This window comes from Colias philodice, chromosome 20 (genome assembly GCF_061535455.1).
Source record: "Colias philodice isolate Cphi_HAF_F1 chromosome 20, ilColPhil1 Martin Lab GWU primary, whole genome shotgun sequence".
Taxonomy (NCBI): Eukaryota; Metazoa; Arthropoda; class Insecta; order Lepidoptera; family Pieridae; genus Colias; species Colias philodice.
This window is the reverse complement of record NC_143105.1, coordinates 6,162,559-6,181,434: the sequence shown is the minus strand read 5'-3', so window position 1 is coordinate 6,181,434 and position 18,876 is coordinate 6,162,559. Positions and strand designations below refer to the sequence as shown.

The window sequence follows — 18,876 nt, the reverse complement described above, 5'->3', positions numbered from 1 at the left end:
TATATTAAGAATGAAGAAATTTGTATGCATGTCAATTCTGAAGAATCCTATTCTTATTATTTTTCACAAAAATGATTTAATTGATTTGTATGTAATTTTAAATTCTACTTATATTTTTCATCTGTGTTAAAAATATGAACGTGATGAACATCAGGGACTTATGAAAAATCAACTTAAATTTTGAAATATTATAAAAGAGAACAGCAGTATACGAAACATGTGTTTATTTATGATTAATACAATATTTTATAATTTATTTAAAAAAAAAATACTTTAAAGATATTACTTTACTTAAATGCAGCTACTATTATGTATTCTGTGCTTAATGCTTAAACTGTGGACAGCCTTCCATGTCGTCAACGTGAGCGTAAACTGAAAATGAAAAGAAAGAATTGTTGAATTGTAAAATTTGATTTTAGCATACCTACTTAAACAAACTCTGTCTTGCGACTCTACATTATTAATTATTTTTTATATTATAGTATAAGTATCTAACAAAAATTATATTGTGTCAGTTATCTTTACATATTCCTTAATATTAAAAAAAGTACCTAAATTAAGAAGATAAATAACCTGAATTTAATTGTATGACAACTTTTTGTGCACGTGAATAAAATTAACCAGGTAGAAAAAAAGCCAGATTAAACTGAACCACACAAATAGTCTGGTTAACAATAATTCACCTTGATTAGTATCACACGCGAATTCCAATAAATCACACAGATCGAGGAACGTTCTGGTCTCCTCGCCCATTCTTCCGCAAATCGGTATCGTGTCGTGGATACACGTGTCCGCCAGATTGCAGAATTGGTCCACTTTGTTCTGAAAATTTTATTTTTTTATATGAATTGTGGTATGGAAATTATATATATTTCTGTAGTCAGTTTAAAGTTGTGTTGTTGATTGAATTTTGGAAGCTTTAGTTTTGTTATGGGGTTGTCAAGTTAGGGAAAAATAATGTTAAAAAAACTAATAAAGAAAGGAAGAGATTTTTTTGTTTGTGTGGTCGAAAACTACTTGAACTACTATAAAAAATATTTTTACTATAACAAAACTTTGTTTATCTTTTGTTAATTACTAGATATACATATAAATAGAGAAGGTTTAATATTGTTCACTATTATTAGATACTACGTAATTTGAGATATGACTCAAATCAAAATAAGACTTTCCGCTACAAACACAGAACAAAAACCAACCATTATATCTTATCTGATAACAATTAATTACAACAATACATAATCCTTATTAACGCTAATAAAGTGTAAAATAAATTATTACAGGTATAATATCCGCTTGGCCACAAACAATTACATATATATCGACTATAAATATAATTAAGTGCACATTTCAATGGTATCTTGTAACGTTGGATATAATATTTATAGACCTATGCAATATACAGGGTGTCCCACTATTGGTATACTAAGCACGAAAGAAATTGTAGTTTTGAAACTGATCACGAAAAAAATTTTGCTAAATTTTTCCTGAAAATTCATGTTTTCTTCACTAGCTTCGCTCAGCCGACATATACCGCTTCGCTAATATGAGCATTTTGTCTATGAAAACATAATCTTAAAGGATAGCTCACGTGCTGGTGGCAAAGTTGGGCGCGTTGATTGTTATGGGTGTACACATAGAGTTCTAAGAATTCATCTATTTGAAAAATAAATGCGTCTGGAATTTTATAAGTATTTTTTACGAACTCAGCGTATGCAAAACTATAACCTCCTTTGAGCTTAGTATACCAACAGTGGGACACCCTGTATGTAGAATGTAGATACTTATGTAGATATTATTCCGTACTTAATTGAATCGTATGTCAACGTTTATTTTGATATATGCGGCTTCTCGTGTTTCTTAATTGTATGTGTGATAAATTTATAAGCTGCCAAAAAATGGTGATTTAAAATAAAAAGAAATAATTAAACAACGTGTTAAGTAAAAATATGGTCACCCTTAGAAAAAAAAAACATAATATTTATTAGTTAGGAGACTTCAAAAGCTCACAATGTTCAAAAAAATTTAAAGCTTTAGTAGTCAAAGCCAAAAATGTGTTAATTATGTGTTAATGTTTTCAATAATGATCATTGCTATTAATAAGTAATATTGTCATTAGTCTCTACAAATTGTACTTACTGGTGGAGTCGACAAATGATCTGGGAAATGAGCCAATACGGTGAGAGTAAAGGATATCCATAGTAAATCTGAAAGTTTCGAAGCCTTAATATACCTTAGGTTTATTACAGTACATTATAGTGCATCTACTGTACAATTCATAGTGAGGTAGTTCATGACAGTTGCTAAATAGTTTTTTTTCTAACATGCAAAAAATAAAATGCTTAATTAAATTTAAAAAATGTTATTTATACTTTTAAAGGAACACACAAAAAATTAATAAATACTGAATGTACTAGGTAAACAGAACCTAATAGGAGATAAATGGTAATTAACAACGTAAATTATCTTCAAGCTACCTATCGGATATACTTACAATGAATGATGATGTTAAACCACATCCTCGTTTAGTTTGATCAGTAAAATGATAATATCCGATGTGTTCATGTTGCGGTTAAATTATATTTATGAATTAACAATATATAGTACTAAATACATGCATGTGTAATCAACATTTGGTGCTGAGTTCTAACATAATTTGATTAGTACGGATTAATAGAAGTATTAGCTCTTTTTGTTACTTTAATAAGCAATAATTTGATAGTCACTTATTACGCTCATATTTAGTATCTTTATAATATTTGAAAATATGTTTTTTGAAATTTAATTTTTATTTATAAACGAAGAATATAGGAAAAGGTACAGGTAAATAGGTTATTTTTATTTTCCTCACTACTTCATATAATAAATACGAAAGTTACTATTTATCCGTCTGTTACTTTCACTTAGAAGATGAAAAAATGTATGCTACCTCTACATACCATATATAACTTGAACTTATATTATGTAACAACACCACGCTCGGAAAATTTGTGAATGATAGAAATGAATAGCATTATTTTTTACGTTTACATGCAACTAAAATGACTTGATATGGATTCTTGGTAGAATACATGCTCAAGGTATGTTTCCCGGAGTACCTATGTAATATGCACATTTTACATACATGAGTGTTTTTTAACACGACGAAATATATATTTCATGAAGTGTTGAAGTGTTATGCTCCACATAACATTCAACATAAAGCGTATGTTTTGATTCAATATCCTGCAGGCTATAATAGTTCTGTTAACGAACACAAACTAACCTAGTCATTGTAGCCTAGATCATTGATAGTGGTATTGGTGTTAGTAATGATATTTAGAATACTGTGGACTAGTGAGTTGTTTTACCTTATTTATATAGCGGTGATTAATTAAGTTTCCATGCTTCATAATTTTAAAGAAATAAATAAGTTTAATTACGTACAGTAAAATATAAAATCTTATTAATATGTACGTGAGATAATTACCTGCAAAAGAGATTAGAGAAGGTTATATTTATTTATATCGAAACGTAGTAGTAGGAGCAGTGATGTCGAATTTCTTAAAAAGTTCGAGCACTTATTCTACTTAATTCATAAAATGTGTTTTTTTTATTTTCTAGGTTTAATTATTTTAGGATTAGCCGAAGAAGTCTGGACCCACGTGGAGATTGAGGCTGAAGACTACTTCTTTCCATTAGAACCAGTAATTATATTTCATTACATTGTCATATGTACTATGGTACACACATACCTAAATTTTCATATTTTAAATATAAAAATCTAAATTATTCATCTTAAATGAAACTATGTTAAAACATCCTAAGAAAACATTTTTATTACACACATTTTTATTACATACATATTTTACTCTATATTATACATATTGAAACAAATCAGTGACAACTATTTTAATGCGCACCTACTGTTTAACTATGGTTTAACTGTACAAATGCTTTTGTTGAGAAATAATCTCTAACAATGCCCATATTAAACTAATGACATTTCTGTAAGCAGATTGAGATATGTAATGAATTTAGAGTAAGTACTAAAATTTGTCATTAACAGGTAATAAATTTCTGCAAAATGGCCGATCAGTGCCAGCACGACTTCGTGGCTATTTGTGGACAAGATTCTTTGGGTATTTCTCGAATGTTCAATGATAACTGCGATTTGTATGAGTACAATTGTGATGAGAAGAAACGTAAGTGCTAAGTGGTATTGGGTATTTACTTATGATTGAATTAACTGATATATTTAAAATTTGGAAATAAGATAGCCAAATATTAATATGTGTTATATCTATGTATACGTACATTGTACGTGGCCTCCATATTTTTTTTGGAAACATTGGGTATTAATTAAAGTTGTAAAATTCTATTATTTTAGCTCTACATATGTAATATATTTGATTTTCAGAATACCGCCATGTAAAACTAGACGTGTGCAAGTACGAAGCCGCTGCAGCTGAAAGAGCACAGTATAAGTGAAAAATAAATGAGGAAATTAATATAAAAAACAAAAATGATGCAATATTTTTTTTTATATAAAGCTTCCCACCAGGCAAGGCGTCTGCTTGTTTCCCTTCTAAAATCATAAATATCTAGTAGAATGATGATACCTAAACACAGTAGTTCTTTATATACAGATAATTATTAAGGTCATTATCCAAATGTAATTTAAATTACGTGCTGTTATTGAGAAATTCAATGAAGAAGTACCTGAAAAATAATATTGGAATTTGCAATTAGTTTTTTCGAGAATCCGTACAGACACACACATGCACTACACCCGAGATTTCTGTTATTGGTTTGATCCACATGTTTTGAAAGAATTTTTTTTTCATATAAAATAAAAGAAAACTCTCTGAAACAAACTACTCTGTGTGACGTCACAACTCTGCACCGACATTCCTAGTAACTGTTTGGCTTCCACAGTTTGCTTATACTCCGCAAATACACTGCCAATGTTACAATTATGTACAAACGACGATGTTTACAATGCAATGGTAACCTATAGGGCAAGCCAAATATTTACAAATGGTAGGATATTATTTATTTGTTCAACGTCAATATAGATCTCTGTTCGGATTTATGACGTTCGAATTATATAGAAGAAAATATTGAACAACACATGCTATTTATATGTTTCACTAATATTAGATACATTGACGTAAAATTAATAGTGCTTAATTAAGAATTGATTTTAAAATATAACCACAAGGACCTTAAGAATGGACCTTATTCTTTAAATTGTATTTTATTAAAGACAATATCATTTCTTTTATTTTGTATAATAAATTGATGGACTATTTAAAACCTGATATTATTCATATATTACAAGCTTGGTCGTTTATTGAAAGCGATATCTTGCACTCAATAATTCTAAAACTCGTCTTCATAAAGATAGGCTCGGTGCTCCATTACATGCACAATACTCAATTAATGGCGAGTCTACATAGAGACTGCTTTAAGAAGGAAAACAAAAGAATATACATCTTATATTTAAACTCAGCTTTAGTAAGTAAAAAAGTGAAGTCCCATGTCCCCTAGTGGGGTAAGGGGCAGATGCATTATACATCTGTTTCACTGATCGATTTTATTTAGGGACAAGTAGGTGATCAGCCTTCTGTGTCCTGCCAGTCCGAGACATTTTTTTTCTTCGTATCCACCGGGAATCGAACCCAGGACCCCTCGATTCTACGCACACGCGTCAACCACTGTACCAAGGAGGCAGTCATTTCAAGGACCAAGTGTCAAGACCTTACTTCATAGGATCATTTCTATTGTAAGCTCTTCACGAGAACTCTTTAGTAAATAAGAGTGTTATTAATAGCTGTATTATCATAAAAAATGAATATATAGAGTGTATTTGGAAGTTAGTCAGTGGAAGTTGATCTTATCATCAATATGGTGATTGAATAATTTTAAATATCATACCTACCTATAGATAACAACCGTGATAGATTCTTATAATTTTTTTATTTGTCATCTTAAAAAGCATTAAAGGTGCCGTGTGGATCAAGCTTAACATTATTTTATAATATGCTTATTTATTGATTACCTATATCATTATATGATACTATCAGTGCATAATTGTGAATTAATTTCTAACGCATATTCTAGGTACATTTAATAATAATTAAGTAGTGCGGATGTAATTCAACGATATAATTTTGATAACGATTATTATAAAAATGATTACAGTTATATAAGAAAGTAAACATATTTTTATTAAATACGGTAAAACTGTACATTATAGGGCGTGGAATTTGGGGGTAGTGGGGGGTGGAGAGAGGGGGGGTGGGTACTAGGAACTTCCCCTGTAAAGGGGGGGGCGCGAAAATTAATAGTTTTCGAGATATTTACAAATTAAGTTTTGGTCCGCCTAAAGCAAAGGGGGCGCAAAGTAAGGACTTAGAAAATTTTTGATCTAAAGTGAAAATTGTATAGGAATCATAAAATACATAATTTTTATTCAAAACGCTAAAATAAGCATGTTTTATAAAAAAAACTTTTTCTCTAAAATAAAAAATGGCCGAGATATTCGCCCTCAAAGATTGATGATAAAACCTAACCTAACCCTTTCCCTATCTCCTCATGTCTTTTTTATATTGTCTCAGACACTGCCTTAGCTCCGGCGCTACGGGAAGTGCAGCCCTTCCGCCCTTGCGTGACAAAGCACGGTCGCCCGTACTCCACTTCGCAGCGCACGGCGGGCGAGGGCTGCTCTCCCTCCGCGCCTCCGGCTTTTTACATACACTCTAGGGGTAGGGCAGACAAGACCACGTGGAATTCGGGGTTGACAGCTTCGGTTCTGTGGCAAGTCTTATGATAATGCAATGCTTATTTTAGCGTAACGTTTTTTAGCTAGATTCGGACTTTCGCAGCTTAATATTGAATACATATTACATAATATTCCATCATTGAAAAAATTTACATTTTACAATCCGTCATGTATCTTGGTAATTATCAAGTTTAGAGAAAAGTTGCCCCAACAAAACATGCTTTTATTAGCGTAATCTTTACGATAAAACAATAATAAATAGGTGTTATAATGATACCAACTCCATCAAAAATTTTCTAAGTCCTGCGCCCCCTTTGCTTTAGGTATTTTTTTCCAGTTCCACATTGATCTGAAGCAATTAATATTAATTATTACTTTACAATAATAGTTTTCAATACTAGTAATATTGCATTAGCTCTTTGATTTGAAATATGACAGATTTAAATGTAATAGACATTAGTATGACCTGTAGTTTTTTTTTTTGTTTGAGTGGGAATCGCCCTAAAGTCGCTTCTGGCACTCGCCGGCCGCTGCCGCGGCACGCTCGCTTCGCTCGCTCGGCTCGTGCGGCAGTTCAAATGTTAACCTAACACGCTCGTCGCTTCGCTCCTCGCTACCTATTTGTATGCTAAAAGTAAAAGTTTAATAGTTTTGTACAGTTTTAGGGCTTAACAGGAGTCAGGAGTACGCACGAAACGATCTCGACTGAAAGGCAGCAAACGAACGGTAACTGAAAATGACGTCGTTATTGTTTTGTTCCACGGTACAAAGCGTACAATTAATATTGGACAGCGCTAGTCGTCCGCTAAACGGATGAATAAAATAAATTAGTCGTCCGATTACCGGATTAATAAAATAATTTAATCGTCCGATAACATCTATTTATCTATATAGTTAGGTTATCGGGGTTTCTTTAGAGAACTGCCGCACGTATTATATGTTTTTTGTGGGGGGAGGAGGGCACACGTAGGTATTTGATTTTTTTTTGCGCGTCGACGGAGCCCCGCTTCGCGGGGCTCCTATTTCTGTGTAGTTTTTTTTTTAAAGAAACCTAACCTAACCTAACCTAACGGCTAACCTAACCTAAACTAGATTTTTTTTTGCGCGTCGACGGAGCCCCGCTTCGCGGGGCTCCTTTTTCTGTGTAGTTTTTTTTTTTAAGAAACCTAACCTAACCTAACGGCTAACCTAACCTAACTTGATTTTTCTTTGCGCGTCGACGGAGCCCCGCTTCGCGGGGCTCCTATTTCAGTGTAGTTTTTTTTTAAGAAACCTAACCTAACCTAACCTAACCTAAAGGCTAACCTAACCTAACGAATTGAGGGTGAATATCTCCGCCATTTTTGATTTTAGAGAAAAGTTGTTCCTATAAAACATGCTTATATTAGCGTTATCTTGACGATAAAACAATAATAAATAGGTGTTAAAATGACACCAACTCCATCAAAAGTCCTGCGCCCCCTTTGCTTTAGTCCAACCCAACTAGCTTTAGTGTTAAAAGGTTATCTAGTAATCCGAATAATCGGACGATTAAATTATTTTATTCATCCGGTAATCGGACGACTAATTTATTTTATTCATCCGTTTAGGGGACGACTAGACACTTCGATTAATATTTTTGTTAAATTATAAATTGCAAATATTAATAATTTTATTTTATTTAATCTATTTTACAAAAACTATACTTAATAATAATTATTTTTAATGTTGTTGTTAAAAAATATACAAATTTCATAAATAAAATTTAAATTATAATATTTTTTTTGTTAGATAGAAATGTTTTACCTGAAATGAAACGCGTTTGACAATCGCTGTAGGTCAATTTCACACTGTCATAACAGTAAGTTCGCGTTTCAAAGATAAAATGGAGTAAAATTTTCCGATTTTCAAAAATTCGTGACTCAAAAACAAAAAGTTTTCGCGCTGTGAAATTTCAGATTTAGGTTCCATAGGACAATAGCTAACCACAAAAAAAATTACGACTCTCAACTCCACGCCCTATAATGTACAGTTTAGCCTTAAATACATATTATTACTGTCATTTTTTTCGACCATTTTTAAGTGAGAAGTAATTTGGAAGCATAGCTTTATATATAGGATGAAGTAAATATTATTATTTCAACTACTAACTAACCAGAAAGATTTGCCAATTTTGTTAATGAATTTTAGAAATAATTTCTTCTATTATGTTCTTATATTTTTAGTATCTTAGAAAATGTAAAATTCCTGACCATTTAAACATGAATGACGTTAAATGAATGTTTCTTAACGTCTTAAATATTACCTCAGTTCTGATGTGAATTGAACCGTAATTACTCAAAGGCTGTTTAAGCCCATTTAAAATATATTTAAGACCACGCTGTATAAAATATAATATATTTGGACAGATGCTGTGTGCACCCGTCCGCTCGTTTACCATGTATGTGATAATGCATCTATACGAACTACCGAAATTTGTCTAGCGCGGCTTAGGGTGACACTACTCTTTACAAAGATACGCTAAACAGTGCCCGGCTACTGCATTGCAACCGGTATTCATAGAAATAGAGCATGTTTTGATATTAATTAACGCTGTTTGGGACGTTCCCGAAATAGAACATGTTGAATTGAATTGATTGTTATTCGTACACATACGGATGATTTAACAGTTTATTTCTTTTGTTAGTTTTCAAATTCACTGTATCAGAATCCGATTATTGTCTCAAAGATAGGTTGGTACAAATTTTGTGTAAATAAAAAAAAAATGTCCTCATATTATGTTTTTACATAATGTAACATGTCTGCTTATACTTTATTTACATTCTTCTATAAATAGTATATAATACTTATATATAATAAACACCTGTTACGAAATTTAAAAGGCAACAAAATCATAAGTCAGTTTCGTGTTCTTGTCAAATATTTACTGGCCAAATGGAATGGTTATGTCAAAAGCGTAGCGGTTCAAAAAATGTAGCACACTGCACAGTAGCCCATAGCAAACAAAAAAAAAAATTAGAAATATGTAGTTTATATCTTCATTACATATTATATTTAGCATCTTTTCGTGTTGAATATAATAGTAGGTAATCATTTTAGGTAATCATCAGCGTTTAAATCAAGAAATCTGATATTCGGGCGTAATTGTAGAGAATTTGTCGTGACTGAGTAAATTCAATGCGAACTTTCTAATAATGCAAATTTACAGTACAACTAGAAATAGAATAAAGAAGTTCTCAATTATTGAAATTAAAAATACAATTTACGGCAAAGTATTTTAGTTTTAACCTCACCATTATTGAATGAGTTTATCTATTAACTATCGTCCATAATACATATTCCCGCACAAAATATGACAACAATTTTTATTTGGCCGTCCAAAGGCTACTCGTAATAAATATTTGAGGTAAACACGGAGCAGAGAGCAAGCGAGCAGCCGGCGTAAATACAAGCCTGGTCTTGTTAACCTAAAATATTAACAAGGATCGGGCAGCACTTAGCTGTTACATGTTAATTCCGTGGACAAAGCTCTGATTTGTTTACAACGCCTAGTTGCGAGTTATCGTGGCTAATTGTTGATAGAATGTCGGCTTGTCGAATTATATTTGTCCTTCGGTACGGTTCAAGTACGCAGATTTATTTGGCATTGGAGAAATCTCACGGTCCCGGTCGGTATGAATTTGTAAACAAGACAATATGGGTACTGCTTACAATAGATAATGCTTTCATATACTTGAAGAAAACTGATAAACACTGCATTTAATCAAACATCTACATCCGTGAGTATCAATAGAAGTTAGGTTGTATTATAAAGAACTCGCTATCGATATGTTTTTGTGTCGATTTACAAAAAAATATTTCAAGCCTTTTTAACTACCTAACAAAAACTACGAGTTACTATTAATAATATGTTTTTGTATTTATTAAAAAACTAGGCCGTTTGCACTATCTATCAAAAAACTCAGTTATACTCATCTCTCATTTTGTGGAATACCTAGTATTTTCAATTCATTAACAGTTCTTTGAACCGACTAGGACTATACCATTATAGGTAGATATGTATACCTACCATTAGATATCTACTCATTCTGAAATATTTATAGCTTATTAATAAAATCAATTGAGAGTATTACAAACCAAACAGTTGTAATTACAATGCTATGTATCAGCATGTTTCAAATAAATGAATTAGAGACGTTAGTCATATAGCTTCGGGGCTAATAAAACAAATGAGGAGCGGCGTCTTAGCCTTTGTTAACTCTGCGTATTAATTTGTTTCTTTTGACAACAAATTATATATGATATGCATTATGTTTATTAATTACGTTGTGGATAAATAGCATTAGTTATTGTGTACAGTGATTGATTTTTCAACATGTTTCTATTATGTTTATAATGGCTACGTAGAGAGTAGGTTTCCGCTTTGTTTTTTTATGTGACGTTCAAAAAAAGGGAACTTGATTTTCAAGTTATTAACTATATGACCTGATGAACTGAGAATTTATAATTTATGAAAATGAGTGTGTGTGAAAATGAAATCTGCGCGTAGTGTATATCTAGTTGTAAAGAATCAAAGATTTCGTTGAAAGTTGAAACGGCTGTTAACATGAATTAGGTAAAGGTGTAGGTACTTGTTTTTTTTTCGGAAATTGCTTTTAGCCAAGTTAACAATATCCTTATTGCAATTTATCCAATCAAAAAACAGAGAATTAGATTTTTCTATCACATTTTCAATGGAAACTTCAAACAGATAATGAAGCTTCGAAAAATCGTCTTCACTTATATCGATTTATTTAGTCAGTGAGCAGTCAGCCAATTGATTAGTCGAGGCTCTTTGTGCGTCTGCGCCGACGCAGCAACGATTTGCTCGGGGCCCGACCGCCCTAATTTTAATGGCCTTATAAAATTTATACTTAATGTATTTATAGTACAATGTCTTAGTGTGGATATACTAGTCTTATATTTATTGAGGATATATTATTTATTTTACGTTTGCGTGTTAAAATATTATTTATTTTTACCTAATAAAATATACTACGACGTAGACGACGACGATAACGTACAACGCATAGAGGTTATAATATAGTTATATCGTTAGTTTATTGTTAAAGAATTAATAGAACAAATAATTTCATAAAGTGTGGAGCGCAAGATCAGGTGGTTTGAGGTAACTGCGTAATTGAGACAGCCAATTGATAATAAAATACTGACTCAATAACAGTATAGGGCACAGGACTTACGCCATAAAACCGTATATAAAGTAGTAAGTATCACGATAATTAAATTAACTTAAAACACAATACATGTACATTGTACAGTACAATAAAAAAAAGAGTTTTACAAACCTTTATAAATTACATAATACATATTATAAAACCCTTCGTCTCAATTTTTTAAATTTAAATCAAAAGACCACACATAATGAATTCGAATCTTATCCACATTATTACCACCGGGCGGTTTTAAAATTGTATTGTTTTATTGTATTACATGCATTAAGTGCCGATGTACGAGTCATTACAACAACGAACTCTCAAACAAGGCTTCGATGATAAAATATATTTTCTTTGCCTCATAGTATCTTGCGAATTATATTCAATTGTTCAAATACTTAATAAAATATGTAGTGTAGTGTCTATTGAGGAGGTAAAGAGTTAAATAAGTATTGACCTTTTAAGATTGATAGCTTGATAATGGTTTGTTTATACCTTATTTATTAATTCTAGATACTCAGTTTAATATTAGTTTTTAGCTTACAGATATCGTGGTGATTGGCAGACTGTGATGACAGTCGTATTTGGAAACCTATTGAAACTTTATAGCATACAATCTACTTTTCAAAATAAAATAACGGTCACCATGATGTAGGTAATTTATTAGATTTGGGGATTAAAATTATGTTATCAGATTAATTACAATATGTTTGTTACATTTTCGTTATAGAAAGTAAACTTTAGCCAATGTTATGGAAATGAAAAAAGGCTATTTTTGTTGAGTAGTAATTTCACGAATATTTAAAGGACTTCCTAATTAGTACTTTATGAATAACCCAACATTGAAGCCCATTCATGTTGAAGTTGCAGTGCACGTGCGTCGAACCCTGGACCTACCCCACGAGTGCGCAATCGATGCCGAATTCACGCAGTAACGCGCACGCGCCTTGCGTTCGATACAGTCGTGGAAAGAAGTGCTTTACGAAATTGTATTTAATTTTATAGGAAAAAAATATATGATTATATAAAGTGTGATTGATGACAAAATTGTATGCATTCAATATTTAAACGAAGCAATGATAATAATTAGCTATACTGCGTAAATATTGCTACATTTCATTATTATCAATTAAACAAGTTTCTTTATAAGTTATTAGCTGACAAAAAATGGAAGAGAGTCCTCGCTATAATGCCAATTAATAATGAATGAACTATACGGAAAATGATGAAAGCTATTACTAACTTTGTATAAGTTAGTACTTAGACTTTTCATATTAACTTCATTTGTCGTTACTATCAATCAACAAAAACAAAAAAAAAACATATAGATATCCATATATAAAATAAATATCTATAAAAAGCCATCTCCAAATATGCTCCCGCCATTACTACGTAAGCGAACAGCGGCCGCGCGACGTTACTGCGGCCGGCCATTCCGCTGCGGCAAGCGCGCTGAAGCCTTCGCGAAAGCTCTTACAGTGCTTTGTGACAGCTTGTTTACACTCTACTTATAATGTAAGTATTTGATGATGTAGAGTCTACATATAAAATATAGAGTCGCTAGAGATTGTCAATGATATAGATTGTAGAGTCGATGTAGAGACTGAGTAGATTTTTTTGGAATGATGTTATATTTTTTTGTAAAAATAGAGTAAAGTTAAGAAGTTTTGGAGACGTTAAAAGCGAAGATTCTGTATAGAACCATACAGAGTTAATACTCGCCTATAACATCTCTAATGAGGACTACATATTAAATTATTTGTGTGTGTGTTTTTTTTTTAATATTTTGATGTATTTACAAGAAAATACTTTCTATAATTGTATGTTATTTGTAGATTGAAAAATTGACCCTTTTCAAGTTTTAAATAGAATGTAAGTAGGTCAAATATCGTGTGAACTTTTCGCTATTGCGACTTTACAACGCTATGAATGGAATTTCGGTCCATTGCAGTTACTTTTCACTATCAAGTAAAAAAAAGTTATGTAATGCTGTACAATATTTTTGTATTTTTCCGTAACTTTTAATTTTATTCTTGTTCAATTAACTGAATGCAAGTTATTGAGACAACAACTAATGAAAACATGCAAATGCAGAGATAAAAAATTTCAAAACAAAATATCAATCAATCAATCAGGCAATATCAGGCAATCACTTCAAACAGTAGAATCATTAATTAAATTAACAATTAATACTATAAAAAGTATTAAAAAGCTTCAATGACAGCTTTTTACTTATCATCTAAAACACTAATAAGTGTTTGTCTTTAGTACCTATAAGGTAATTAAAACATTCATGTAATTCAGAAAAACTATTCCGAATATCTTACATAAGTAATGCTCTGGTTTTGTAAACAAGCGCTATACGAAAGTACCGCATTATGTTAGACTGTGGCACGATGCCAGATGTTATTGATTGATATCATATCACAGTACTGCTTAAGTTTGGTTACACGATCAATAATGACACATTTTAGTTCTCATAATCAATTCTGTTCGTTGTCTCTACATTTTTCTGAATATTTGTTTAAAAAAATAGTTTTTTTTTGTTCAAAAACATCTAATGTCAGACATGATAAACTGAAAGTGTTAATGAAAAAACTTTAGAAATGAAAGGTTCTTTTTACAATTTACATACATTTCTATATACAACACAAGCTTATATAATTTGTAAATCAAAATATAAAGGGAATTTTTAAATATTGTTTTTTCATACAAAAATAAAACTACAGTACACAAGTGTAAAATACATTTATTACACAAGGTAATTACATTTATTCGTATCTTAAAGGGCTGAAGAAGGCAGAGCTCAAGAGGGGCTGGCGCCACCTACAACAGAAGGTGCTGATGGCGAGATCGTGGGAGGACCGCGGACGCCGCAGCAAATCGCTGCACAAAAGAGGCTGCAACAGACGCAGGCTCAAGTGGATGAGGTTAGATTGATAATAAACCATCTTATCTAAAAAAATGAATCGCAAAATGTGTTGGTAAGCGCATAACTCGAGAACGGCTGAACCGATTTCGATAATTCTTTTTTTATTATATTCCTTGAAGTACGAGGATGGTTTTTATGTAGAGAAAACGTAAATATGTACCACGGGCGAAGCCGGGGCGGACCGCTAGTCTTTTATATATAAAAATGAATCGCAAAATGTGTTGGTAAGCGCATAACTCGAGAACGGCTGAACCGATTTCGATAATTCTTTTTTTATTATATTCCTTGAAGTACGAGGATGGTTTTTATGTAGAAAAGAAAACGTAAATATGTACCAAGGGCGAAGCCGGGGCGGACCGCTAGTGCTTTATGAAAAAGATGCGCTATGATTTAGAAAGTCTGTCATGGTTTATGAAAATATTATGACGATATTACTGAAAAAATATGACTAAATTGAATAGGCATGAATGAAATAAAGATTAAAAAAACGAAATGAAAAATGCTTAAGGGTACACGATTTTGGAAGAAAAGAGAATAAATAGCGGTATTATAGATAAAAGTTATTTATTTTTTTGAGTATAAATACGGTTGATTTGACTCAACCAGCTTTTTTAAATAAAAAACAAGCTAATATTAATTAAATTCAACATCGTTTATTTTCAGGTGTGTGAAATAATGAAAACAAATGTTGAGAAAGTACTTGACAGAGACGCTAAATTGTCTGAACTAGATGATAGAGCAGGTAAGTTTCATATGTCACATGATTTTTATATATTTTGTACTATATAGAGTCGTGGGATCTCTTTAAAAACCTCTATAACTTACTTTAAATAGCTCAAAATTATTATTGTAATGTCGTTAATGTTTCTTTATCTTCTTTACTTTTAGATGCCCTGCAGCAAGGAGCTTCCCAATTTGAGCAACAAGCAAAGAGTTTGAAGAATAAGTTTTGGCTTCAGAATCTCAAGGTACGTATGAAGAAATTCAACTAAGGAAGATGTTTAAAAGACATTTGATTAAAAAAAATATTATTGTTGTAAATAAATGATATTAACTACTATTTGCAGATGATGATTATTATGGGAGTGATTGGAATCGTTATTATTGGACTTCTTTTTGGTGAGTTCTAACATATTTCTTGCGATATTCAATTCAATTCAAATAGTCAATTGAATAGTGTTAATAATGCTTGAAGTTACAAAGATAAATGAGTTTGGTAATTGGTTTAAAAACTTAGTGTTAATTGGCATTATGATGGATGTTAGATAATATCGTAATGATTTGTTATTGGCTGATAAAATTCTTCTAAAATCTGCTTCAAACTATTTTATTAGATGTTGTGATTCTTAACGTGTGTGCTATATAATCTTATCTATGTATCTGTTATTAACGTAGACATTAAATTAACTAAACTAACATAAATGTAATTTTTTATTAATTTCGAAAAATCTACTTGCACAGCAGCAAACTGCTACTCGAAAAAGTCAAATAATGACTTATATTTTATAAATTAATTTACAAAATTTCTTTATAATATTTTTTTTCCTATTATTTCGAGAATTGGCTAATATTGCTAATTGGAACTGTGGTTTAATGTCTACAATATATTGTGTGTCGCAAAAAGTAGCTTAGAGGCTTTGTGGCGTATGTTTTGCTTCCGGCTGTTCGCAGGTGATAACATAAAACAAATGTTTGGTTAGTTCGGTATCGCGGGACGCCGTCAATGCCCAGCATCGCCCCCGCACCGGCGACAAACGCTACTCAGATCGTTGCTCCTACTAAGTGTAAGTTTTTAGATGTTCTTTCTATTGTGGTCATAGCTAAATTGCTGTTAGAGGAAAGCAGAAAGTTTAGTTAGATTTAATGCTCATTTTTCGTTCAAAGAATGATGAATAAGTTGTGGCATTCCTAAGGGCGGGAATATATAAATGAATATCATATCATGATGAGGGAACTTTATACTATTTTAATATTATAATTATTCTCTGATTTTTTATAATTGGAAATACATATTAATAATATTGATTTAGCTATGACTAAAATAACTTAAAGCATGACTGCTTATATTAGAATTTATTATTGATGATCACTTCCATATTGCAAGAAAATTTTATTATAACGATGCATCTTATGATTATGCATGAACGTTTCGAAGTGGTTTAATGCATATTATGTAAAGTAAAAATAGATTTAATATTTATAGTCATGTTAAACACAACACTTATTTCTATTATAATGTTATTTAATTTTGTTTAATATTGACGTGAAAAATACACATTTTTTGCAGACTGCACTTACAATTTTATTTTATTTTTTCCTCTTTTTGCACTACTGCACATTGCACAATGCACATCTACATAATTATTATGTCACACATTAAATTCACCATAAAATTATTCACAATATTTTAATTCTAAGCACTCAATAAGTACGACATTTATTAAATGTTTATTGTAGTATATTTGTAACACATAAAAAATTCTATGTATAAAATCGAAAATCCTTCGATTATTTTTCTTTATTAATATTATGTGGAAGATTTTCTTCCACGAATCGTTATAGAAATAAAATTTACTATTTTCATTATTCAAATATTAAATTAAAATATCATCGACGACAATTTTCCGATACACATTTTGATAATTAAGGTACATAGCCTTTCATTACCCTTATTTTACATAGAACTCTAAACTAAACATATTTACTCTAACTAATACTCATTTTTTGGATTTTCAGGAAAATATATGTAAAGAGGATGCTTCAACCAAAAAAATGTATATTTCAATATTTCGTATTAATTCATTCGTAGTTTATACAATGATAAAGAGATTTACGTTAGGTACTTAAAATTTTCCCTTATATAAAATTCTTATATGTATTTGTAGAACCTAAATGTTGTAATTGATCAAGATTTCCTTGACGACTAAAGAAATATAGATTATTTACATTATGTACCTTCATAGCTAATACAACTTTGTTATAAAGTAAAACTAAAATACAAAATTTCCTTATAAGGCAGCTTTTCCACCAATAATGTGCGAGGATGTGAAGCGAGTATGTTTGTAACGAACCAATCATATTGCTTTATTTAGTTTAAAGTTTGGAGCATTTAGTATTTGCAGGCGATACTATTGTTTATTTAAAAACACATCCTCGCACATTATTGGTGGAAAAGCAACCTTATACATAAATATATTCTATGTCAAGCAATTTTTGAAAAGTGCCAAAACAGGCAAATGTTCCAATATTTATTTAACAATGTAAATAATGTAGATACAATTTTCAAAGTATAGTAATGTATATCTCTTAACTTCAATTTTAGTAAAAAAATTGTCCGTCACAACATTTTAAATAATAATAATTCATTTTCATTTTATTTTTACCTTTAAGAAAATGTAACTGTGTTAAAATATTATAATGGGTGTAAAAGACGGGCAATTAATGATTTATTTACAAAAAATATATTCACTATAGTTACTACATATTAGAGCTGAGCTATCTCTCAATGATTTGCGTGCCTTTGCTTATAATTATTATTAAATGGTAAGGTATAACTTATGAATAAAGGGGTTTCATACGGCCTATATACAGTAGTCTAGTAGCATTGAAAATAATGTCTACGTTGTACTAGATAACCGGCAATCTTCTGCTTCTTAAATTGTTTCTATAAGAATGTTACGCGGAAAAGGTAGGGTAAGGATATACGGAATTGAGTATTGTAAGGAAGGAAACTTTCAAATTCTTTAATTTCACTCAATTTAAATATATATTAACTTCTCTGTCAGAATTTTCTGTTTTATTTGCACTCTAAATTTTATTTTTTCCTGTGTGGCATGACATTACAATAACTGTATTTTCTTTCTTTTTTCTTTCTAGAAGAATCTTGTACCAGCAATATAAAGGTTACTTGAGTGTTGTTAAAGAATTTAACTATTTGACTATGCAATTATTCAACTCGTTACTTTGAAGCTTTAATGACGACATCT

The 18,876-nt window shown here is 30.9% G+C and overlaps 3 protein-coding genes across 3 annotated transcripts; 2 read left to right on the top strand and 1 right to left on the bottom strand.

The window, feature by feature from the left end:
• Positions 1-322: 322 nt before the first annotated feature.
• On the bottom strand, positions 323-2,519 carry LOC149479501 (uncharacterized). Its single transcript, XM_089707808.1, has 4 exons — positions 2,495-2,519; positions 2,140-2,207; positions 684-822; positions 323-372 (listed from the first exon to the last, which is right to left on the bottom strand). Exons 1-4 carry the CDS (start codon positions 2,517-2,519, stop codon positions 323-325), a joined length of 282 nt encoding a protein of 93 aa, XP_089563934.1.
• Positions 2,520-3,311: 792 nt separating this feature from the next.
• Positions 3,312-4,470, top strand: LOC149479500 (uncharacterized). The gene is made up of 4 exons (XM_089707772.1): positions 3,312-3,336; positions 3,604-3,686; positions 4,049-4,184; positions 4,400-4,470. Exons 1-4 carry the CDS (start codon positions 3,312-3,314, stop codon positions 4,468-4,470), a joined length of 315 nt encoding a protein of 104 aa, XP_089563898.1.
• An 8,938-nt stretch (positions 4,471-13,408) lies between these two features.
• LOC149479499 (neuronal synaptobrevin-like) lies at positions 13,409-16,647 on the top strand. Its single transcript, XM_089708125.1, has 6 exons — positions 13,409-13,473; positions 14,747-14,888; positions 15,554-15,632; positions 15,779-15,858; positions 15,958-16,009; positions 16,562-16,647. Coding segments are annotated over exons 1-6 (384 nt in total). The 5' UTR covers positions 13,409-13,471; the 3' UTR covers positions 16,591-16,647.
• Positions 16,648-18,876: the final 2,229 nt, after the last annotated feature.